Below are 25255 nucleotides of genomic sequence, written 5' to 3' on the forward strand. Positions count from 1 at the left end.
TGTGTGGATACCCTAAGGGTTAACCTGGCAACCTTTTCTCTTTGGCTTAATACGAGGCCCAGAGCAGGTCATAGATCCGAATACCAGTGTTCGATAATACAGATGTGTCCTTCCTTACTTCTCCTTATATGTCAACATATCCCGAGATGTGCGGCGCGAGATGACCAGCTTTAAGAAAAAAAACACGTGATTTTGCGATACTCTGTCACGAGATATCGAAGCTTTATGTGTGGGCATTCAATGGTTGTAATATGGTTTGTAGCCCGTCAATGGTTTTGTTAGCACGTCGCGGTATTATATTGAATTGGTTTCCAGAGAAATTAGAGCCCCTAATTAAATTCGAGCAAAGGTAAGGGTGGACACATCTGTACTGAGGTCACATTCTCAGCTTTGCTGCTGAACTTGGGGCACATGACTGAAGTAATTATACGTGGAATGGAAAAGTTGAATTCCTTTCTTGATTTAATTTCTAATATAAAGTGATTCCTCAGCTATTTGTTCAGTGCACAGGACGCACTTCCTGCAAGAAAGGTTAACAATGGCCAGTCCACAGTAACAACCATACAGCGTTCATAGACATGTAGAGAAAACATCATGAAATGCATACCCAAGCCTAGGCTAGTGTTTTACCTTCTATGTTAGCATTTAATATGTTCTATGAATAGTATTCGGTTACATAATGTCCCTTATTTTAAACCATTTTCCAGGAAATCTTAATTAGATACAAATAAGGCGCTTTCTAAGCGTTTTTTTGACATGCAATTGGGGAAATCTGCCTGTTAAATGAGTCCCTTTTTTAAAAAGTCTTTTTTTTTAATTTATTTTTTTAAACTCAGCAGCGTTTAGTATGAACGTCCGTGTATGAACTACACAGCTTGCCCTTAATTTCAATGGGCAATATGCTGTCTATAGGCGTATTTCAAGTGTAGTTAGGAACGCAATACCATTGTTTTTGAAAATATGCCGTGTGAACATGGCCTAAAGGGCTCATGCAGTGTGTACAGACCTGTTCGGAGGTACACAGACTAAACTGTGTGCCAGTGTGACACCACCGTGAGGCACTGTATTTTTCTTAAAGGCTATGTAATTGTTTGAAAGTCTTTGTTTTTTAATAAATGTGTGTATCAGTGTGGGTTCATAAACTTTGTAAATACATTTTATTAAAAATCTTTTCTTTTTTTATATACAGCTGCTCTGTATTCTCTCTACAGAGCAGCTGTATCATTCGATATTCACTGAAGCAGTCAGTCTCACGGAGCTGACGGGATCAGTGACAGCGGGATACACCTGTAATCATACAGAAGTTTATAACTTAGCTGTGATAGATTACAGGTGGATCCTGCGTGTCAGGGAGATACCCAGGACCCGCTGTCACCGAACCAGTCAGGCCCATGTGACTGCTTCAGTGAAAAGCGAACGATACAGCTGCTCTGCAGGAAGAATACAGAGTAGCTGCATATAAAAAAAAAAAAAAAAAAGGTCAAAATTATTTTTAATAAAATGTATTTACAAAGTTTATTAACACACACTAATCCAGAGTTGCATGCGGTTTTACTGAGATTTGTTGCGGCTTTTAGAGGCGGTTGATTTAAAACCCCAGCAAATCGCGGAAAAAAACCAAATGCGGTTTTGTTTTTGTATGCAGGTAGAACCACACATCAAAGTGTGAATACAGCCTAAATGGTTTGCCCATCTCTGGCTTAGGTAATGGGGGGGGGGGGGGGAGAGCTTGTAGAATTGTTCAGTGAGGGTTGTGACCATTCTAGTTCACTGGGATGCACAGCTCAATTCACATCATATCTGCGTCAAACATATGCCAAGAGTGTACTTTTGACCAGTATATGTCGAGATCCCATAGCCATCAGCTGAGCGGCAAGCGTAGTCTACGTTTTTCATTGCAAAAAAAAACACACACACACACACACACACACACAAAATGTCCACATACCCCTGTTAAAATGCCAGGTTTTTGTGATGTTACAAAATCAGTACAAGATAAATAATTTCAGGATTTTTTCCACCTTTAATGTGACCCATAATCAGTACAATTCCATAAAAAGAACCCTGAAATCATTCATAGGGGAAAAATAAAATTAAAAAACTACAATAATGTGGTTGCATAAGTGTGAGCACCCTCTTAGATTGGCGAATTCTAAACACAACCACATCCCCAATCACATTTAAACTCACGTTAGATAGTAGTCAGTACATAGATGCCATTATTTAAAGGGATTCTGAGTAACCCCATATAAAGTTCAGCTGTTCTATTAGGATTTTCTTGACATTTTCTTTGTTGCATGTGACAGCCAAAGCCATGGTCCGTAAACAGCTTACAACACAAACATCAAAGGGATCTGATTGTTGAAAGGCATCAGTCAGGAGAAGGGTAACAAAGACCTTCCAAGGCATTAGATATACCATGGAACACAATCAAGAAGTGGATTACATTTGGCATAACAGCATTACCAAGAACAAGACGTCCCTCAAAACTTGATGAAATGACAAGACGAAAATTGGTCCAGCAGGCTACCAAAAGGCCTACAGCAACATTAAAGGAGCTGCAGGACTTTGAGAGGTACTGGTTGTGTAGTGCATGTGACAACAATCTCCCGGTTTTTTTCATATGTCTTGGCTGTAGGGTAGGGGGGCAATACGGAAGCCTTTTCTAACAAAGAAAAATATCCAAGCCTGGCTATGTTTTGCAAAGACCTACATCAAGTCTTCCAAAAGCATGTGGGAAAACGTGTTATGGTCTGATGAGACCAAGTTTGAACTTTTTGGCCATAATTCCAAAAGGTATGTTTGGCGCAAAGCCAACACTGCACATCACCAAAAGAACACCAGACCCACAGTGAAGCATGGTGGAGGCAGCATTATGCTTTGGGGCTGTTTTTCTGTAGCTAGAACTGGGGCTTGAATCAAGGTGGAGAGAATTATGAACAGTTCCAAATAGTCAATACTGGCACAAAACCTGCAGGCCTCTGCTAGAAAGCTGAAGATGAATTTCACCTTTCAGCACGACAACGACACAAAGCATACCTCCAAATCAACAAAAGAGAATGGCTTCACCAGAAGATCAAAGTTTGAAAAAGGGCAAACCAGAGACCAGACCTGAAGCCCATTGAAAATCTGTGGGGTGACCTGAAGAGGGCTGTACACAGGAGATGCCCTCGCAATCTGACAGATTTAAAGCGCTTTTGCAAGGAAGAGCGGGCAACAATTGCCAAGTCATGATGTGCCATGCTGATAGACTTCTACCCAAAAAGACTGAATGCTGTTATAATGTCAAAGGGTAATTAAACAAAAGTATTAGTATAAGAGTGTGCATATTTATGCAACCACATTATTTTTGTTCATTTTTATTTTTCCACCATAAAAGATTTCAGTTTGTTTTTCAATGGAATTGTACAGATTATGGGTCACATTAAAAATGTGGGAAAAGTTCTGAAATTAGTCATCTTGGACTGATTTTGTAACATGACAAAAACCTGGAATTTTAACAGGGGTGTGTAGACTTTTTATATCCACTGTATACAGTATACCGCTTTTAAAGCAGTCAATTGCAGACATATGCAACTATTTAGACATACAATTGCATACGTCTAAGCATACAATCGGCAGGACCGCTTCAAACAACCTTTTTGTTAATGTTTTTTTTGCGGGCCAAGATGTATTTTGTAATGGCACCATTTTGGGGTACATATAATGTATTGTATACATTTTAAACACGATTTTGTGTGGAGGTAGGGGAGAAAAAAAAGAGCAATTCAGTCATTGTTGTTTGAGTTTTGTTTTTATGGAATTCACTTGTGGTATAAATGTCATAACTTTATTATGCGGGACGCTACGATTGCGGTGATACCAAATGTATATAGGTTTTTTTTGTTCTACTTTTGCTCAATAAAACATTTTTTTGGGAAAATAGTTTATTAATGTAGTTATCATTGGCGCAATCTTGAGGTACATACTATTTTTTTTTTTAATCACTTTTTATTTTGTTTTTATGGTAATTGGGATGATTAAAAAACATGGCAAAATTGCTGTTTTTTTTAGTTTTTTTTAACTACTTACCATGTGGGATAAATATTGCGTTCATTTAGCTCACACGGATAGTTCTGTATTGCAATATATTATATATGTGGCCGTATAAAACCGACAGGCAGCCTCATAGCCTTCTGTGTATGACAGACCTGGGGACCATTGTTAGGCCGTCAGCTGCCATAGCAATCAACCGCTGGGGTGACTGAGGTAGCACACTTTCTCGGTCTAAACACTTAGATGCCATGTTCAATGGTGACCACTGCATCTAAGGGGTTAAATGACTGGGATCTTCGTTATAGTACGGTAACTAGTTCCGACATACTATTACAGCACAGGGTGGGAAGTGGTTAAGGATCATTTCTACAATCTGTTTGCATCCTTTGAGGGAAAAAAAAAATGTACCCCAAACAAATGCAAGTGTGAACTTCGCCTAATTGTGAAGTATTGTCTATGGGCTTCTATACCCTCTCTACGCGTCCGATTTGATACCGACACATTGAGGATTTTTTTCTGTTGTGTTCTGTACAACTTCAACGGAAAAAAACAAAAATGTGCCGTGTTCCATCAGACTTCTATTCGCCCCCTAGAAGTATTTTCAGGCTCCGTTCCTGCTTGCATCAGCCCTAAGTAACATCATACATTAAAAGAGCATTTTACCTAAAGCTACAGGATGCCAAATAGTAAAACGCCTGCTTCTACTGTAAGCCTATTAGACAGAGCGGTTTCCATAAATAGGACTCCAGTGGCTCCAGTTCTAGCCTCCCTGATTTATTCCCCAAACAGAAATAGAAGGATATTTATTGACTGAGCAACCATCATGTTACAGGAATGTCCGGGTTGTCTGTTTTCTCTGGAGAATCACAGGTAAAAACTACTTTGCTTGGCAAATATACTCTGACTGCGGAGATTAGATCATTAACTGTTGCACCACCAAAGCAGAGTATAATACAGGTACAATAAGGCACTTTTATTATCCATTCTGTGTGTGTTCATACACAGCAGAGGTGGCATTTGACTAAATAAAGTTCGGCTACATTTGTATACAAAGATCACGTAAAGAAAGGTACAACCGCAATAGCCAACGGCCAATGGAAACAGCTAAAAACCAAAAGCCCGGAGTGTACAGGAGCAAAACAGTAAACCTCACATATTGTACAATAACACAGGCCTCTTCTGATCAGCATTGCATGAGGAATACAAGAATTGTCGGAGCTTTTATCTAAATGGAGACGTTCGGCTTCACGAGAGTGGACAATGTTCACATTTATACAAGAAATCATTACCAACCAAACAACCTTCTAGCACCATTACCTTAGGAAGGGTTAATGGATTTCATCAGGGTTGTACATTTAGGGCTTGTCCACACGTAACGGAAGTGATGCGTATTTTTCGTCTGGAATTGCGGACAGAAAATACGCAGCAGAATACCGTAGCAGCAAAGTACGTGAAATGTAACAAATCTCATCCACACGCTGCGGAAAAATTCAGAACAGAAATTGACCTGGGGTGCGTACTGCAGAAGGTCAATTCCTGCTCCGGAGAGTGGACTGAATTGCTGCGTTTTTCAGGAGACACATCTCCCAGCATTGAGAAAAACGCCGCAAAATACGCACCATTTCCTGCAGTAAAAACGCAGGAAATGGTGCGGTTATTCTGCAGCAGAATTTCTGCCAGTTTTAATTCTGCAGCAACTCCGTTACGTGTGGGCAAGCCCTTAGAAAGAATTTCTTATGTATCTCCTCTATTATTTTATAGTGGATACCCAGGATTATAAACATATAAAACAGAATATGGAATAGTGTAATAAGTAGGGCTGGGCAATTAATCAAAAAAGAAATCGAAATTAAGTGCAATTAAATCGACGTCATCTAGTGAATTTCAGTTTTATCAATTCTTTTCGGCCGGTTTTAACTGTATCTGCATGCATTGACTAGAGGAGCAGCGGGATCTCCTCCACTTGTCATTGGAACAGGGATAGGAGAGTATGTATATTATTTTTATTAGGCACTATTGGGGGCATTCGAATGTGTGGTTAGCACTACACTATGTGGGGGCAGTATCAGGGGGTATATTATATACAATAGTATACAGCAGGCTCAGGGGATAAATATTAATTCAATAGAAGAGAATGTAAATAGGGGGCATGGCATGCTAAAAGGGGTGTGGCCTAAAGAATTGTAATCGAGGTTACATGTCCTCAATCGTGATTTTGATTTAGGTCATAGTTGCCCAGCCCTAGTAATAAGGGAAACTGTGCATTCAAAATAAACATGTGGAAAAAAAAAATCAAGCAGTGTTAGGCCCCATGCACACGAACGTGTTTTTTCGGCTGCAATTCCCCCGAAAATCCACGGGAGAATTGCGGCCCCATTCATTTCTATGGGCCCATGCACACGACAGTGGTTTCCACGGTCCAGGCTCATACGAAATAATGGATGCGGCCATGGCTACGGTCGTGTGCATGAAGCCTTACTCCTAGTATTTACAATGCTGTGCAGCTCCATCCTCTGAACTCAAGTCTGGTTGTGCAACAACCCTGAGACAAGAGACATGTTTGTATGTGCGTGGCAATGGCTTGATCGATGTGAAGATGATGATTAGCGGCACAGCAGCCCAAAATCCACAAGAGACAGCACCAGCCGATGGTAGGCCGACTTGCAGTGCACAGGTTATACTGTGGCTTGCGGAATTCCCAAATATACAGAATTATAGGAAACTACTAGGATTTCGGGTTCTAATAATTTTCTCGTGACGTGTACAGTTTTCAGGAGTAGAAACAAATAGGTGAAAGAAATATTATACTGACAAAAGGAAGCAACTACTTCCTAACGTCACAGCAAATAGTGTCACACAGGAAACTGAAATGTTCTCAGTAGTCACATAGTGTGAAGTAAACCACACTGGTAGCCGGACACGGTCTACAAAACAGATGGCAACTCGTCGCTCAGCCCTGACCCTTTGCTGCCTTTACCATCCTACAGCCACTCAGAAATCCTCCTTTTATAATCGTACAATACTAATAGTCCATTGGCTGCTGCTTGGTCTAGGAGTGCGGCGGCTTTGACATGTGTCCCTTACAGTTTTGTGTAACATTTCTTATAATGTATGGCCAAACATGATGTGAACATAGCGGAATACATCTTTCTGATATACTTCAATTCCTGCCAGCCATTGATAATGGTGTTTAGCTGTAAAGCCACGTGGCTATTAACAGTTAGACCCTGTTTGCACACACCTCATTCATTTCAAATGGAAGGCGGACGCTTTTTCCCAATCTTTGGGCAGATTCCACCCAAACCCCCCAATGAAGAGAATGGGAGTAGGAAACTTCCTGCTGGCAGGAGTAGTCCTGCGGCGGGACTCGCCAAGCAGAATCCGCCGTGTGAACATTGCCCCATGTGAACTCACCCTTAGGCTGACATGCTGTGTAAAGGTAAACCGCGTATCCACCCTGGCGGTCGCAGGGAATTCCAGCTGAAAAACCGCACAAAATTGTGTTGCCGTTTTTCAGCCGGAAAGTCCACTGCAGAAAATAGGAGAAAAAAAACAAAAACGCCCATACTTGGGTTCATCCCATGTGACTGCTGCAGCCTGTGATTGGCTGCTGCAGTCACATGGGAAGAAACGTCATCCCAGCAGGCCGACCTGGATGATGGAGGACAGAATTCTGGGTAAGATTTATTTTCTTTCCCGAGTTGCTATTTTTGCAGTGGAATCGAAGCTTTTGTGCCGCAAAAAACGCAACATCTGCTATTTGTTGTAGGTTTTGCCTCACTATTGAATTCAATGGGGAAAACCCGCGACAAATAAATAGTGATTAAGCAAATGCAATCGACATGCTGCGGATTAAAAAAGCTGCAACGCAGGGCAATTTGAGCGCTTTTTCCACTTAGAATTTATGCAACGTGCTGCTACTGTATTACGCTGCAGATTTTCCACAACTAAAATATGTTGCGGAAAATCGCAGTATTTACCCTACGTGTGAACTTGCTTTAAGGCTACGTGCACACATTGTGTAATTTGTGCTTTTTTTTTTTTTAATGCTTTTTTAGGTGCAGTATTTACATTTTGATGCGGAAATAGGTGCGGTTTTATGCTGCATATTTTGGTGCGTTTTTCTTTAAAACTAGTCAGATACAATTTGCTAGCGGAAAGGCAGGATAAATTAACATTCTGCGGATTTTAAAATACGCACCACAGGTTAATTTACGCGCAGATAAAATCTGCACCGTGTAGATGAGATTTCTTAATCTCATTTACTTTGCTGGTACTGTATTACACTGCGGATCTGCCGCATAAAAATGCACGCGGCAAATTTGCACTTAATACGCATTGTGTGCATTCAGCCTAAGGCTAAATGTACACGCTGCGGAATTTGTTGCAAAAAATCTGCATTAAAACCACAGGTAAACGCAGGTAATTCCGCACCTAAGGGCTTATTCAGACGAACAAGCTATACGTCCGTGCAACGCGCGTGATTTTCACGCGCGTCGCGCAGACCTATATTAGTCTATGGGGCCGTGCGGACATGTGCGTGTTTTTTACTCAGCGTGAGTCCGCTGAAAAAAAAGTCACGACATGTCCGTTCTTTGGCCGTTTTTCGCGCATCACGCACCCATTGAAGTCAATGGGTGCGTGAAAACCACGCATGTCACATGGAAGCACTTCCGTGCGACCAGTGTGATTCGCGCAACAGCTGTCAAAAGGATGAATGAAAACAGAAAAGCACCACGTGCTTTTCTGTTTACAAACATCCAAACGGAGTGTCGAAATGATGGCGGCTGCGCTAAAATCACGCAGCAGCGCATCATATGGGGCTGACACACGCAGCTGTCAAGTGCCTTTTGCGCGCGCAAAACGCCACGTGTTTTGCACGTGCAAAACGCACACGCTCGTGTGAATCCGGCCTAAAAGTGTGTTTTTTTTGCAGTTTTAGGTGCAGTCTTTACATTTTGATGCGGAAATTGGAGCATTTTATGCTGCAGACTTAGGGGCGTTTAACTAGTCAGATACAATTCGCAAGCTGAAACTCAAGAAAAATTTACAATTTGTCGAACGAAAATCTGCATCGTGTGCATTTGGCCTAAAAGTGCTTTACCCAGCCTTAAGCTTTATGTACAGAAGGCTGGACCACCTTTTTTACCATTCCAGCACTTTTAAGGCTAAAAGAACTATACAGCGTACATATATCTTTCCACTGCGAATGTTTATCAGCTAAAGCGGAACACAGGCTGCTGAAACTTCCTCTCAGTACTACAACAGAGATATGCACTGGGCTTTGTAAGGAATGTAGTACAGATGTGTAGTTGCCACATGCCAGTTCAAAGTACTTCAAACATTCCCAGAATAAAGCAGAATATTTAGGGTGAATTCACACTTGGCATATTGGTTGCAGATTTTCAGTGCCTATTCCACGCATGCAAATGTTTTTTTATTTGTTTTAGCAAAACCCTATGTATCGGGTGAAAAAATGCATGTCATTTCTGCCGCGGATAAGTCCCAGATTTTCAATGCAAGGGGTGAAATCTGCAGAAAATACACATCCAAAACATGCAGATTTTGCTGCAGATTTGCTGTCAAATTTGCGGTGTAAAAATCTGCCACATGTGAATTCACCCATAGCCCATGTTCAGGATTGTGTCAGGATTTAGGTGCAGATTCCACGCCTAAATTCTGGCAGAATCAACTCTGCCGGCAAAGCATGTGAAAGAGGTATTTTATACCCCATTTATACACACAGGAAAATATCTGTGCAAAATAATGAACACAAATCTACAAATCTGCAGAATGTTCATTATTGCCAATTTAAACTACAATGGGGCTAATCCAAATGCGGATCCACTGGCCAAGCCACGGTATAAAAAGGTGTCAGCTACGGATTTCTGCCACAGATTTTCTGAAGAATCCCATGGCAAATCCGTGAAGTGTAAACTGTTAGGGTATGTGCACACACACTAATTACGTCCGTAATTGACGGACGTATTTCGGCCGCAAGTACCGGACCGAACTCAGTGCAGGGAGCCGGGCTCCTAGCATCATACTTATGTACGATGCTAGGAGTCCCTGCCTCGCTGTAATCATGTTTTCAGTACGGGACAGTTGTCCTGCAGCGAGGCAGGGACTCCTAGCATCGTACATAACTATGATGCTAGGAGCTCGGCTCCTTGCACTGTGTTCGGTCCGGTACTTGCGGCCGAAATACGTCCGTCAATTACGGACGTAATTAGTGTGTGTGCACATACCCTAAGGGTATGTTCACACGGCCTATTTACGGACGTAAATCGGGCGTTTTTGCCCCGAATTACGCCCGAAAATATCGCCTCAATAGCGCTGACAAACATCTGCCCATTGAAAGCAATGGGCAGACGTTTGTCTGTTCACACGAGGCGTATATTTACGCGCCGCTGTCAAATGATGGCGCGTAAATAGACGCCCGCATCAAAGAAGTGACCTGTCACTTCTTTGGCCGTAATTGGAGCCGTTATTCATTCACTCCAATGAATAGCAGCGCCAATTACGTCCGTAATTGACGCGGCGTTCAAGCGCCTGCACATGCCGGTACGGCTGAAATTACGGGGATGTTTTCAGGCTGAAACATCCCCGTAATTTCAGCCGTAACGGACGCCCTCGTGTGAACATACCCTTAGACCCTGTTCACACAGCTTTTTGATCTGCCTGCACGCAATTTGCCGCGTTTTTCGCCCCGCGGCCATTGAGAGCCGTGGGCAAAAATGCAGTGAAATACACTTTCTCTGCCTCCCATTGATGTCGATGGGAGGTCAGACACGTAAACGCTCGTAGACAGGGCATGTCGCTTATTTTTTCCGCGAGACTGTTTTCCCGCTCGTGGGAAAAAACCGGCTCCGCCTTTCATTGAAATCAATGGGAGGCATTATGTCCGGTTTTTTTTTACGCATTTTCCGCATCAAAAAACTGTGTGAACAGGGCCTTAGAGTAATTCGTATAAAGATCAAAATGACTGCAATATATTGTTGGATATATGCATTAGATATGTTTTAGGTACGTTTTTAATCTTCTCTTAAATGAATATATCCCCTATCATTACTTAATAATGGATTTTGGTGTTTCCCGGTTTGCAAAAACTAAACAACTCTCTGCCTCACTTATAAAAACCAGCACAGCGGAGGTCTGCACATCGCAACCAATCAGATTTGAGCTCCCATTGTCATGTGATCTGTTCCATAAAAAAGCAGTAATCTCACTTGGTTGTTAGCGATACTTTTTTGGAATAGAGTTGCTCAAGAGAAAAGGAAACATGAGGCCAGTGGCATCATATATGGCAAGGGCATTATCAACACACTTCCACTTGTTTTCTCCTCTATTCTAAACTACGGTATTATCTCAATCCTCTATATTGTAACACGTTTAAAGTACCACTGTCTATTAATACATTTATTATCAATCCTGAAAGGGAGAGGAAAACTGAAAAGATTAAAATTTAAAGAGGCTCTGTCACCAGATTTTGCAACCCCTATCTGCTATTGCAGCAGATCGGCGCTGCAATGTAGATTACAGTAACGTTTTTATTTTTAAAAAACGAGCATTTTTGGCCAAGTTATGACCATTTTTGTATTTATGCAAATGAGGCTTGCAAAAGTCCAACTGGGCGTGTTTAAAAGTAAAAGTCCAACTGGGCGTGTATTATGTGCGTACATCGGGGCGTGTTTACTACTTTTACTAGCTGGGCGTTGTGTATAGAAGTATCATCCACTTCTCTTCAGAACGCCCAGCTTCTGGCAGTGCAGACACAGCCGTGTTCTCCAGAGATCACGCTGTGTCGTCACACACAGGTCCTGCATCGTGTCAGACGAGCGAGGACACATCGGCACCAGAGGCTACAGATGATTCTGCAGCAGCATCGGTGTTTGCAGGTAAGTCGATGTAGCTACTTACCTGCAAACGCTGATGCTGCTGCAGAATCAACTGTAGCCTCTGGTGCCGACACGATGCAGGACCTGTGAGTGACGTCACAGCGTGATCTCTCGAGAACACGCTGTCTGCACTGCCAGAAGCTGGGCGTTCTGAAGAGAAGTGGATGATACTTCTCATCAGAACGGCCAGCTAGTAATAGTAGTAAACACGCCCCGATGTACGCACATAATACACGCCCAGTTGGACTTTTACTTTTCAACACGCCCAGTTGTACTTTTGCAAGCCTCATTTGCATAAATACAAAAATGGTCATAACTTGGCCAAAAATGCTCGTTTTTAAAATAAAAACGTTACTGTAATCTACATTGCAGCGCCGATCTGCTGCAATAGCAGATAGGGGTTGCAAAATCTGGTGACAGAGCCTCTTTAAAAGAAAATTAGAAGATTTCCGAAGCAAATATTTCCCACTTTATTTTTAGCACTGCTATTTCTTTTAAGGGCATTTTATTTTGTTTTGCCAAAAATCATCATTACAAACGCCTTAAAGGGCAGTTCTGCGGAATCTTTTGTATTACTTGGTGCATATTGTGTGATATTATTGTCACTATAGCTCTGTTCACATCTGCACTGAGAATTCCGTTTTTCTGTTCCATCTCAGGAGCAAAAAAACGCAAAAAATTAAATGCTGTGACTGATCCATCGCATGACCGAAAACAACGGCGCCATTAACTTACAATGCATTCCAACAGTGTCCGTCATCTTACTGAAAAAATATATATTTTTTCTTTTTTTAGGCAAATTTGACAATCTTTAACAGAGATGCCGTAAAGAGCCTCTATCGCTGATGTGAACAGAGCCTTACACTGCAGTTTCTTAATGGACAATCCAGTTAAGGAGAATTTTGGATTGAAAAGAATACAGATAGAAACACAGATAAAATAAAATGTCCCTCTTCTCCACCCAAGATGGTTGAAATACCCTCTGCTCCATCCAAGCTGGTTATGGAGTTGAAAACTTGAGCAATCGGAGAGAGCCTAGCACTGGCTGACAAAAGACCGTCAGTGTATCCCCAGTAACTATTCAGTCTATAGAATTCCTTTAAGGGATATCAGAGTTTAAGTAAATAAATATTATTTATCGTATAATGAAAAGTTATAACATTTTCCAATCTAATAGAATATTTAACACTTTGTAGTTTAAGATCTTTGCTTGATGCCATTCTATCAGAACTTTTATTGTAACTTCCAGTGGATAAAAACCTGTCCTGGTCACGTGAAGTACACACAGGTGTACGGCTTGTTACAGTTACAGTCCAGTTGCCAGTGCCGTGTCCTGCACATGACCAGGACAGATTCCTATTGAATGGCAGCAAGCAGAGATCTTGAAAACGGTGCAGAGTTTATACAGAAATTATATGGGAAAATGGTATAACTTTTAATCGCAAAGAATAATATTTATTTTCTGAAAGCAGAATACCCTTTTGTTATAGGGATGTTCCCAACCAGTATGAGGAGAATATATCCATGAAAAGCTGCCTCATTGTTCTGGAGACCTTTAAATACAACAGGATAACCTATGTCATGTGCATAGTCCTAGTCTAGACTATACATTGTATATACACAAACATGCCTATTACTCCGGTCACAACTGTACATAATATCATTTACAAAGAATCAACAATTACTAGCAGAAGTCACAAACCGGTTGTAATGCTGCACTAAGCCTCACTTCCCATATGTATTGTGCTCTAATCTGACAATCTCACTCACCTTAGCATTATTGGAAAATCCATTTTAATCCATTCAGGCGTTGTTGTTCTAAACGTTAAAGCGCTGAACATAAATTTACATTGGCAAAGATAACCCTACTGTGCTCCTCCGTGATCATCAACCCCATCAGACACACACACAGACGAACATGGTTTATCAGTCTGCGGAGATAGTAGCCAAGAGATAACATGGGCATGAAAAGATGCCCACTCCCTCATTATTGCCAGTATATTAATCAGTAGATATCACTGCTATTAAGATGATGGAAATGTAAAGGCCCTTTTACACCAGCCGATGCAGCGAGCGACGATCAACGAGACATCATTGATCGGCGATCGTTTGCTCTCGTCACACGGAGATATAGACGGGGACGTGCGGTTGTTACGCCGATCGCTCGTCCCCATACATTATCATCATGTGAGCAGGGCATCTGCCTGTTTATACAGGGAGACGTGCTGCCGACAATGATAATATTTCACTTTTTTAAAACGATGCAATCAACAGATGATCGAGCGTTTGCGTGTTCATCTGCTGATCGCTGCCCTGTTTACACTGGAAAATTTTTGGCAATGAGCTGCCTGATAATCGCCCAGTGTAAAACCCCCTTAGCAGGGCTAACAGCGTTTAGAGAAGGTCTTATTGGCATTTGTTGTTTTTTTTTTCTACACCATCCATTATTTTTTGAAGGTGTAACCAACAAGAAAACATTTCCAGTGTATTTCCTGTTTCCATTGAAGTTAGGCAACACTTAAAGAGGCTCTGTCACCAGATTTTGCAACCCCTATCTGCTATTGCATGTGATCGGCGCTGCAATGTAGATTACAGTAACGTTTTTATTTTTAAAAAACGAGCATTTTTGGCCAAGTTATGACCATTTTTGTATTTATGCAAATGAGGCTTGCAAAAGTCCAACTGGGTGTGTTTAAAGTAAAAGTACAACTGGGCGTGTATTATGTGCGTACATCGGGGCGTTTTTAATACTTTTACTAGCTGGGCGTTCTGACGAGAAGTATCATCCACTTCTCTTCACAACGCCCAGCTTCTGGCAGTGCAGACACAGCCGTGTTCTCGAGAGATCACGCTGTGACGTCACTCACAGGTCCTGCATCGTGTCGGACGAGCGAGGACACATCGGCACCAGAGGCTACAGATGATTCTGCAGCAGCATCAGCGTTTGCAGGTAAGTAGCTACATCGACTTACCTGCAAACGCCGATGCTGCTGCAGAATCAACTGTAGCCTCTGGTGCCGATGTGTCCTCGCTCGTCTGACACGATGCAGGACCTGTGACTGACGTCACAGCGTGATCTGCCAGAAGCTGGGCGTTCTGAAGAGAAGTGGATGATACTTCTCGTCAGAACGCCCAGCTAGTAAAAGTAGTAAAAACTCCCCGATGTACGCACATAATACACGCCCAGTTGTACTTTTACTTTAAACACACCCACTTGGACTTTTGCAAGCCTCATTTGCATAAATACAAAAATGGTCATAACTTGGCCAAAAATGCTCGTTTTTTAAAAATAAAAACGTTACTGTAATCTACATTGCAGCGCCGATCTGCTGCAATAGCAGATAGGGGGTTGCAAAATCTGGTGACAGAGCCTCTTTAAAGTTGTGCCATTCTTCAGTCTACTTGTTCACAGGACTATTCTGCCTACACCCTGAAGGTTTAATGAAGGTGGTGTGAGAACTAGCAGAGAATGCCCAGCTGTGATCAATTTGAGCAGTCCCCAGAATATTCATTCTAATAGGAGCACTACAGCAAGGTTCCTGTCAAATAATCCCAATTTTAAATACAATTTACATATAATTTGAGCTTTATTCACTTTCCATAGTATTCTGTGGTACCAATGCAAGTCTATATGGCAACTGGAAGAAGCTTCTATAGCAATGTATGGAATGGGAATACAGTGTATTAAGATAAGTCATGTATGTTTCATTATGGCAGGGATTCAGATTTTACAGGACATCTTATACAGTACTTGCTATAGTGGCAACGATCGTACCTGAAAACAAAGCCAGTTCCAAGCTTTTCTTCTGTAGTTCTAGATTTTGCAACTCTTCATTGCTGCCATACTTCATGACAGAGTTAATGGATGAGATGGTGCTGATAAGCTTGGAGTTGAGAGTTCCAATCTGTGAATAGGGTTCGCCAAAGGTTTCCGCCAGCTCCGTGTAATTTTCGGCCAGAAGCATCTGCTGTTCTTGTAGCAGCTTCTGCACCCGCTCTATGTAATGGTCTATAGCTGGAGATTCAACACTTGATAAATTTTCCTGGACTGCAGAGGAGGACACTTCAACAGATCTTGCATGGACAGCAATGGGTTCAGGCTCACTAGGTCCACAGGCTATGCTACGCGACTTAACTCCAACCAAAAAATTATCAAAGACATTTATTTGACCTACTCCAAATTCTTTGGTTTTCCGGATGGAACAAATACTTTCAAAATCAGAATCAGACGTACATATTCCAATAGAACGTGTTTTTGGCATGGCATCAATTTCCTTTACTTTACCATCTCCTATAGCTACGGAGCGCACTTCCACACTTTCTGTGTTGGTGTGTTTGCTGTACATACTGTAGGCTGTATTTGTACTTATATCAACAAGACCTGGGACCTCTGTGCTGGTAGACTGGTTCGAGACCTCAAATTCTGTGTTGGTTTGCTGATTTGTAGTCCACGGAGACACGTTAATGGCAGAGTCCACTTTGGTTACAAGTTCTGTATTGACACCACGTGAAAAATAATCCAATAATGGTTTAACCGTAACATCCACAGAACAATCTCCACAAGCAACCGATTTCACATCCTTAACTACAGCCTTGTTTTGAGCTAGCTCATGTACATCTTCCGGTATGCACAGCCCAGTTTCACCAAGAGTCTGGTCCACACCAACACATTTGTCACACATCTTAAGCTCCCACTCCACACCCATGTCACGAGTTTCTACGCTCTCTTTTACAATCCAGTGATTCATAGGGAAGTCAGGGCCCACAGCAGCGTTTTGGAGAAAGGGGCTACATGAAACCCCAATGCTGCTTGTTTGTAGGCAGCTACCAACACAACAGTCAACTACATCTAAATAGCCTCCATGGTTTTGGTCCCTGGTTTCTACTATAGCCTCAACCATCCTGCTGCAAGTTAAGGGCTGAGCCATCACTGCTTTGTCTACTCCTTTCCTTGAGCCTGCTGCCCGTATCTCCAACTTCAGTTTAGTCATTTCCATTTCATAGGTAGTTTCCCTCAAGTCGGTTTCAAGTCGGTAGATTTGATCTTTAAGTGCTTCAATAGTTTGCTGTTGGAGTTCAACTTCTCTTTCAGCATCAGTAGTTACCCCAAGCATTTCCTCGGTAACCCCCACTCCAGTGCTTCGAACATCCATTTCAGTACCCACAGAGACCTCTCTGGTGGGTTTTGCAGATTTATAATAAACTACCACATCATTCATGTTTTCATCAGCACCAACAGCAACAGAACGGCCACATTTTTCTTTACATTTCCTCTCCTTAGGTTGTGAAGAACAGTAAGTCTCAAGACTGCTATCTTGGATTTTCTTTTCTAAAGCCTGCATTTCAGCTGTAAGTTGTCTGAACTCCTTAAGTGTATGTGTATTTTGTTCAGGAGTTTCCATCTCATCTTCAGAATCGATGTGTAACTCTCCACCAGACTTAACTTGATTCCGTGATGACTCAAAGCCGGCAGCATTACCTGCACTGTAGGATCTTTTACGGAAACCTGTAGCATCATTCTGGGTAGTAACTTTTTGGTTTTTAATTTCAGACAAAAGCTTTCTTTTTTCTTCCTGTAATACTGAAATTTTTACCTGAAGTATAGGAATGGTTTTTACCTGTTCCTCAAGTTCTTTCAGGCGTTTAAGCGCCACAGCCATCTGCTCCCTGATATGTTGGAGGTGCATAGGACTCACATTTGTCACTGGTGTCGCTACCCCTGAACTTAGTGGACTGTGACGAATGGAGCTTCCTAAAGAGGAGGCAAAAAAGGCACTATAATCACCATTGACTTGGTGTCCATTTTGAAGCTGCTGGGAAGTTGATGTGTGCCCTAGTGATCCAGTGAACGATGAAAGTGAACCAGTTGAGCCCATTCCCCCAAAACTCGCCAACCTTGGCCTACGTACATCGTTAAAAGATGAAGCAACCTGCATGACTTTCTCTTGTTCCAGCCTTCGGCGAGTTTCCATTAGGGTTTTTGTAACATGAAAATTGTGTTTGGGCAGATGGGGGGAAGGTGGTGGTAATGGTTTGTTTTCGGGTATGGCTAAAAAGTTTGGGGAGGCTTCTTGGGAAGCAGATGATCTGGCAGAGCCAGAAAGGGTATGTCGTCTGGCAGTTAACACAGGAGACCTCTTATTTTCATCACTGTTGGAGGAGGAAAGAGATTCCGTAGAGGGCCAACCAGTTCCCTGACAGGGTTCTGTTCTGTCCTCTGAAAAATGTGAACCCAACTTGTGCTTCTTTAAAATGTTTACTTTCTTCAGAGTGTTCCCCTTTTGTATATCCTCAACATACTTCACAAAATCCAGGTCTATCTGGTATCCATATGGTGTTTCCACAAAATATGCTGCTTTGGGATCTCTTTCATCTTCACCATATAAGATACTTTCCTCTTTTTCTACAAAAAACAAGGAAGGAACAGATTAATTTAACTAATATGGGAGTAATACATTCAATTACATTAAAAGGTGTAAAGTCAATTTCAGCCCAATACAAAACGCAAATCAAAGCCAATAAAATGGCTGAACTTGACATTTATATAGTTGCCTACAGGTGTGGTGGTAAACATACAGGCTTAAAATGTAGAGATAGGCACAACAAAAAATGAAAGACAACAACCTGTTAGAGTTGAGAAAAGATATATTATTTGTATAAACATAATGGTATACAAAATCACTATAAAAATAGTGAAAACGTGTATAAAAGTAGTCACCCCATATGGAGAAGTCCTTTCAATCAGATAAGCCGGTAAGATGTCATGTTTTCCGGCTTGAGATCTGGAGGACTTCGGCAGAGATCTACGTGGAGGATAAGTCGGCGTTTGACTACGCCAGGTGCAACGTTTCGGGGGACCTCCCCCTTTCTCAAGCGTGAGCTTCCCATTGTAATCCCCCAATGTCTTCTTAAATAAAGTATGTAACCCTAAGCAGCACACACATATGCATATTATTTTACATTGGTACATCCAAGTCAAGGAGTCTATCACAATTTAGAAATGGACATCCATAAAAAGCATAAAACGTAAGGGAATATTAGCTTAATAAAGGAAGACATTTACAGCTATATAGTCGGCAGATACACATGGATGGTGACTACGGATCTACAATATTGGTGTTTTGCTTTAAACAGGTCACTAATGGAGAAACCTCTGACAAAACAACGGTTCCTGTAACCATTCCCTTCCCACTCGCAACACGAATATGTAAATAGTCAAATATATCTTGGTAAGCCAAGTGTTTTTCCACCTTTTGTTTATGAGGAATCCAGGAGGACTAGCCGTCAGTAGGCTCCACATTAAAAACAGCAGGCTATTAAAGGGCAGTGTGACGAACGGATGAACCTTTTCCTTGCAATTTCATCTTTTCTCATCGTAAGAGGCTTTTAGCCCACCACATCACATACACAAACTAAAAATATGCAGACAGACCTGTTCTGAGCTCGGTCTGAAATTCCGCAGCTGAAAGAGAAACTGCCTGAGCTCACATAACAGGGAAGTCAAATGTGGGTCCCCCAAGCTCATGCTGGGCCATTACACAAGCTAGACTGGCACAGACACCAACCTAACGGCAGTAAGTAGTAAAAAGACAAAGGAGAGCCTTAAAAGGTAAAGAAAACACTACAAGGCTGAATGAAAATAGAAGCAGCTTCTCTAGAAAGACTTACTTGTAGACGTCTGAAGCTGTGCGGCGTACAACAGTCATATCCAGCCGCTGTGTGCTCACGCTGGCAGTGCCTGTCATAGCTCCGTCTCCCTCACCACGCTACTAACCTCACAGCTGCCTTTTGAACTTTTTTTTTTTCCCCTTTGCCGGAAAAAAGCCACATTTGTATAAACTTAGCCTAACAGGGCTGACATTTTCATAGGTTAGCCGTTTACCAACAACTTCTGCTGGACAATCTCCTCTGAAAGCCTCAGCTGTTCACTACAGAGTCACACTTCAAACGCTGAAAAGCCACATCCTGGTGCAGTCACTTGTGAAACTCCCATGAACTTTGACAGCCACATGTTTGCTGGGCTGGAGCCAAGAGTTTCACAACTTAAAAAACAAAAAAACAAAACAGCAGCACACAAACACACATAATGTGGCAAGTGTTCAAAGTTGTGGCACGGTTAATAGTTTAGGGCACAACAAGCCTTGTTTCTCTTATTAATACTTGTATGAGCAACACTTTACATAGACTCACTGCGGAGATTGAAAGTACCAGTCGCTCCTCCAAACAGGTACCCTTCCTCAACTGGCTCTGCACTAGTCAATCCCTTAAATGGTGGCTTCTCCTAAACGGGATGGATCATTTATTTTTGCCAAAGCTCCAGAAATAATATCTTTTTGAGGATATCCCAGAACTTTCCTATGATGTTCCTTATCACACCAGCTTTTTTTTATCAAATGGTCCCAATAAGTCTCACCACCCCATCGGATGCGTTTCTGGTACGGGGAACCAATAGTTCCTTTCTATTACTGGCTACTGCATGTTGGTTTGACGCTTCGAACACCGAGGTAGGCTAGCCCCTGGTTTGGAATCTCCTGGTCATCTCATTTACTTTCTTTTTGTACTCCAAGTCTTTAACCAGTTCAGGACCGGGCTATTTTGAGCCTCCAGGACCAGACACGTTTAGCCCTTTTTAGCACGCGTTAGTTAAATGGCTATAGCTTTTTTATTTGTTGGGCTAACTACGTGATTTTTGCGATGTTTTTTCCGTAGACAATGCAAGTTTCTTTTTTTTTAATCATTTTTATACACATCCTTTTTGCGATTTTAGAATTTTTATTCATAAAGTTTTAAAATAATAGTAAAAAAATAAGCTTTTTTACGTTTCAGCTATTTTTTTTGATAAACATAGTTTTACCCTAAAATAGACCTTTTATTTGTGATAGTCATTGTCTACCGTAAATTTTAATATATTACATGTCCATATTCGGGTAATTGGGTCAGTGCTAGCGTTACAACAATGATTGGCGGGGGGGAGGGGTGGACGTTTTTTTTTGGCGTGGGTATTTTATGTGTATTTATTATTAATTTTTTTTGCACTTTACTATTTTTTTTATTACTATGGTCTGTCCCTCAAAGGTCAAAAAGACCTTTGGGGGACTTTATATATATATTTTTTCGTTCTTTTACACCATGTTTTTCCACTGTAACTGGAGCTGCACAGCAGCCCCAGTTACAGGGGAAATCAGCCCTCTCATATTGACGATTGTCACTAATAGGGCTGTGCTGGGTCTAGTAAGACCCAGCAGCAGCCTGCCACTAACGGCATCCCGGCGATCATGTGACCAGTCACATGATCACCGGGACCAATAGATACAGCGGCGCGGCCGCTGCCTCTATTCCTATACACAGCGCTCATTGAGCGCTGTGTAAAAGAGATCGGAGAAGACAGAAGCAGCGAAAGCTGCTTCTATCCTCTCCTCAGGGTTGCCGGCAGTCACTGACAGCCGGAGACGCCACATTCACCTGCCCGATCGTTCAGGCAGCAAGTTAAAACCCGAGCCGTAAAAAGTCTAAAGCGCGGGTTTTAAGAACCCTGACCGCAAAAACACCGTTAAAATTGTCCCTTTGGGATCCACTTCTTTAGGGAGTACAGGTGATGGCTCTCCAATCGTATGTACAGCACACCACAAGTGCAGGATGTGATCTTTGCGCTCCTGATGAGGCAGGGAATGATTGGTCTGCAGAAACACTTAGAGGGCAGGTTAACACCTGTGTTAGTCTTTCCGTTGTTCTGCTCAGTCAGAGGAGCAGAACAATTAAAACACCAGAAGGGCTGGTTCCTTTGTACGACGTATGCCACTGGCGCCCAACAAAACCAATTGACTTTAATGGGTTCCGTCGGCTTGTCTGTGGTTTTATCAGAAACAATAGTGCAGCATGCAGTATTTTCTGCTGGATCTGCGAAGGAGGACCCGAACAAAGCCTCCAACGCAGATGTGAACAGGCCCTAAGATCAGAGAACGCATGCAGTAATCAATGCGGAGTACAATATTGGCAAGAGAGCTACATATGTATTGAGTAAATATTAGGGAGGACCGAGGTGATCAAGGTGATGTGCAGGAAAGACAGATTTGGAAAGAGCAGTATTAGGCAGAACTGCATAGGGAAAGACTAATGTTCGTGCTGCTGTTAGCTCTATCCTGTCAGATTTTACCCCCTCCTTTTCGATCATCAGGAATACATAAATGGATAGTAGTCTTTTATGAATTTTAATGTTTAAAATAATCAGTCTATTCTCTTTAACAGTAATTAATAAAAGTGAGGTATTAGTTCCTGTACAATACGAGCAGTGATACAAGATAGAGGAACTCTATTTCTTGCAATTGCAAGGCTGGTCAGTGAATAACTTTACATAGAGGCTGCATTGTAGAGTCCAACGACAACAGTCCAGGCAGAGGCATAGCTAGGGGATTAGCACGGGGGGGGGGGGGGGACGAAACACATCTGAGTGGGCCCCCACACTGTATAACCCCTTAGTGCCCCCCACACAGTATGACGACTCCCTTAGAGGTCCCCACACATTATAGTGCCCTTTTAGCTACCCCACACAGAATAATGACCCATTAGTGCCCCCATAGAGAATAATGCCCCTATAGCTGTCCCTACACAGTATAATGCCCCCATAGCTGTCCCTACACAGAATAATGCCCCCATAGCTGTCCCTACACAGTATAATGCCCCCATAGCTGTCCCTACACAGAATAATGCCCCCATAGCTGTCCCTACACAGTATAATGCCCCCATAGCTGTCCCTACACAGTATAATGCCCCCATAGCTGTCCCTACACAGTATAATGCCCCCATAGCAGCCCCCACACAGTATAATGCCCCCATAGCAGCCCCCACACAGTATAATGCCCCCATAGCAGCCCCCACACAGTATAATGCCCCCATAGCAGCCCCCACACAGTATAATGCCCCCATAGCAGCGCCCACACAGTATAATGCCCCCATAGCAGCGCCCACACAGTATAATGCCCCCATAGCAGCCCCCACACAGTATAATGCCCCCATAGCAGTCCCCACACAGTATAATGCCCCCATAGCAGCCCCACACAGTATAATGCCCCCATAGCAGCCCCACACAGTATAATGCCTCCATAGCAGCCCCCACACAGTATAATGCCCCCATAGCAGCCCCCACAGTATAATGCCCCCATAGCAGCCCCCACACAGTATAATGCCCCCATAGCAGCCCCCACACAGTATAATGCCCCCATAGCAGCCCCCACACAGTATAATGCCCCCATAGCAGCCCCCACACAGTATAATGCCCCCATAGCAGCCCCCACACAGTATAATGCCCACATAGCTGCGCGTACACAGTATAATGCCCCAAAGCTGGCCCCATACTTTATATTTACCCATTACAGCCCCCCATACACAGTATAATGCCCCGTTAGCTGCCACCAAGACATTGTAATGCCCAATAAAAAATATATATATATAGGAGCAGTCAGCTCCCTGCTCCAGCATTGGATTCAACTGTATCTGCGTCCTGAAGACGCAGATACAGTCGAAACCGGGAAATGCCAACAATGGGGGACCAGCCCTGGGCCCCACCATCTCAGTGGGCCCCGGGCCACCCCCCCTGCTAGCTACGCCTCGGAGTCCAGGTAACAAGGAGACTCCCGTACTTAACATGGAGGGGGATGCGTATGCACAGTCATCACCACTGAAGTGAATGCAATTAATGGAAACCTCTGAATGAGGGCACTGATTGACATGTCATAAGGGCTTCCCTGAAATATTCCTTTAAGGAGCAGAAATACCAGCCATTGGGGATGGACTACTAATGAGAAAGCTAACACTGTACGCTTACTTTCTCATGTACGCTTACGAAAATATATGCACACTGCTCAGCACACTTCTAAACATGAAGCACACTACTTGCACAAAACATCTCGTTCTTCCCCTATGTAGAGAATGCTTTGCCTCTTTTGCGTTTGCTAAAAAAAGCCACTTGGTGTCCACGAGGCAAACAGTGGAAGCTCTGTGCAGTCACAGACAGTGCCCCTTTCATGGAGAAAACCCTCTACACTCCGTATCTTGCAGAGCACTTCTACAAACTACAATTTGATTCTGTGTGTGCTGGCCATTCTTCAGACTAGAAAAAATATTTTTCTCCCTGCTCTATTTACATCTTACACACATGAGCATCACAGACTTACGGGGCCATGAACACATCACTGAATAAAGCCACGTAGCAAAGTAATGGCTATAAAACAGACCCAAATACAGTTGGAGCAGAGCAGAGATTAATATACACAGCACTTCATGACAACGCACAAACAATGTGGCCGCAAAATGTAAAAGGTTTGGCTTTGCAGCTGAACACTATCTATTAGTCTCTGTTATCGGCCATTCAGAAGAGTCTGATTGTCGGGTTTGTCAATGAAATGACAGAACAGTCTTTACCTATGACCACTATTTTATGTTGTGTACCTCTAGTTCTGGAAGACTAACATGCATATCTGTGGCTCATACAACTCCGTCCATGCTAGGTTCATTTGCCTTTGGAAGATCACACTGTGAAACTAGGGGTGTGATTAATTTTTTCATGTGGATTCCCCACTGAGAAAAAAAAAAAAAGCATGTAAATGTGCCACCCCAAATAACATGCATTTTTAGGACCATTTCACAAAAACATTAACAGCTCCGAGCAGTAGCCGCATATTAAGTGCCAAGGACAGGACCAGAAACAGCGCTCGGCACTAAACATACAGCCGTAATATGGCCACCTAAAATGGGCCTAAAAGGTGACAGCATTTTGGGGTTGTTGTTTTTTTTTAAGTGCAGCAAATAAAATGCACCATATTCCGTTTGTGTGAAATATGCTTTGTATTTTTGAATCTGTAAAATATTCACCAGGTTTGCTATGCTGCTGACCAGGTGGATCGAAAGCCAGTCATATACAGAAGAGCTGTTTATTCAGCAGTTATCACACCCACAAAACCCTTTTAGTATGGGTCCGTGCCCACACACATGGTGGCAAATCCTCCCTAAAACAACAGGATTTACATGCATGCGTGTAGACAGCTTTGGTCCCAACGCATGGACAGCAACAGATCCCTGATCATTATAATGCAAATCAGATATAAAGCGAATCACATTGTAGAATGAATTTTACAGGCAGTTTTGCAGCTCTGTAAAGTGAAGACAAGTCTGAATTACGATGATTCTATTGTGCACGGTGTAGCCGTCTAAGGGCTTATTCAGACTAACGGGATATACGTCCGTCGCACGGACCTATATTAGTCTAAGGGGCCGTGCAGACAGGTGCGTGATTTTTACGCTGTGTGAGTCCGCAGGGAAAAAGTCAC

General features: G+C 42.6%; 1 protein-coding gene across 2 annotated transcripts in view; it reads right to left on the reverse strand.

The window, feature by feature from the left end:
* The window catches only part of KANK1 (KN motif and ankyrin repeat domains 1), a 272182-nt gene that overhangs the window by 20339 nt on the left and 226588 nt on the right, over nt 1-25255 (reverse strand). For both annotated transcript variants that reach the window (XM_075827742.1, XM_075827750.1), the window contains exon 4: nt 15709-18336. In XM_075827742.1, coding sequence (XP_075683857.1) covers nt 15709-18336 — 2628 coding nt within the window. The remainder of the gene's footprint in view (nt 1-15708; nt 18337-25255) is intronic.

The sequence above is a fragment of the Rhinoderma darwinii genome, chromosome 1, assembly GCF_050947455.1.
Source record: "Rhinoderma darwinii isolate aRhiDar2 chromosome 1, aRhiDar2.hap1, whole genome shotgun sequence".
Taxonomy (NCBI): Eukaryota; Metazoa; Chordata; class Amphibia; order Anura; family Rhinodermatidae; genus Rhinoderma; species Rhinoderma darwinii.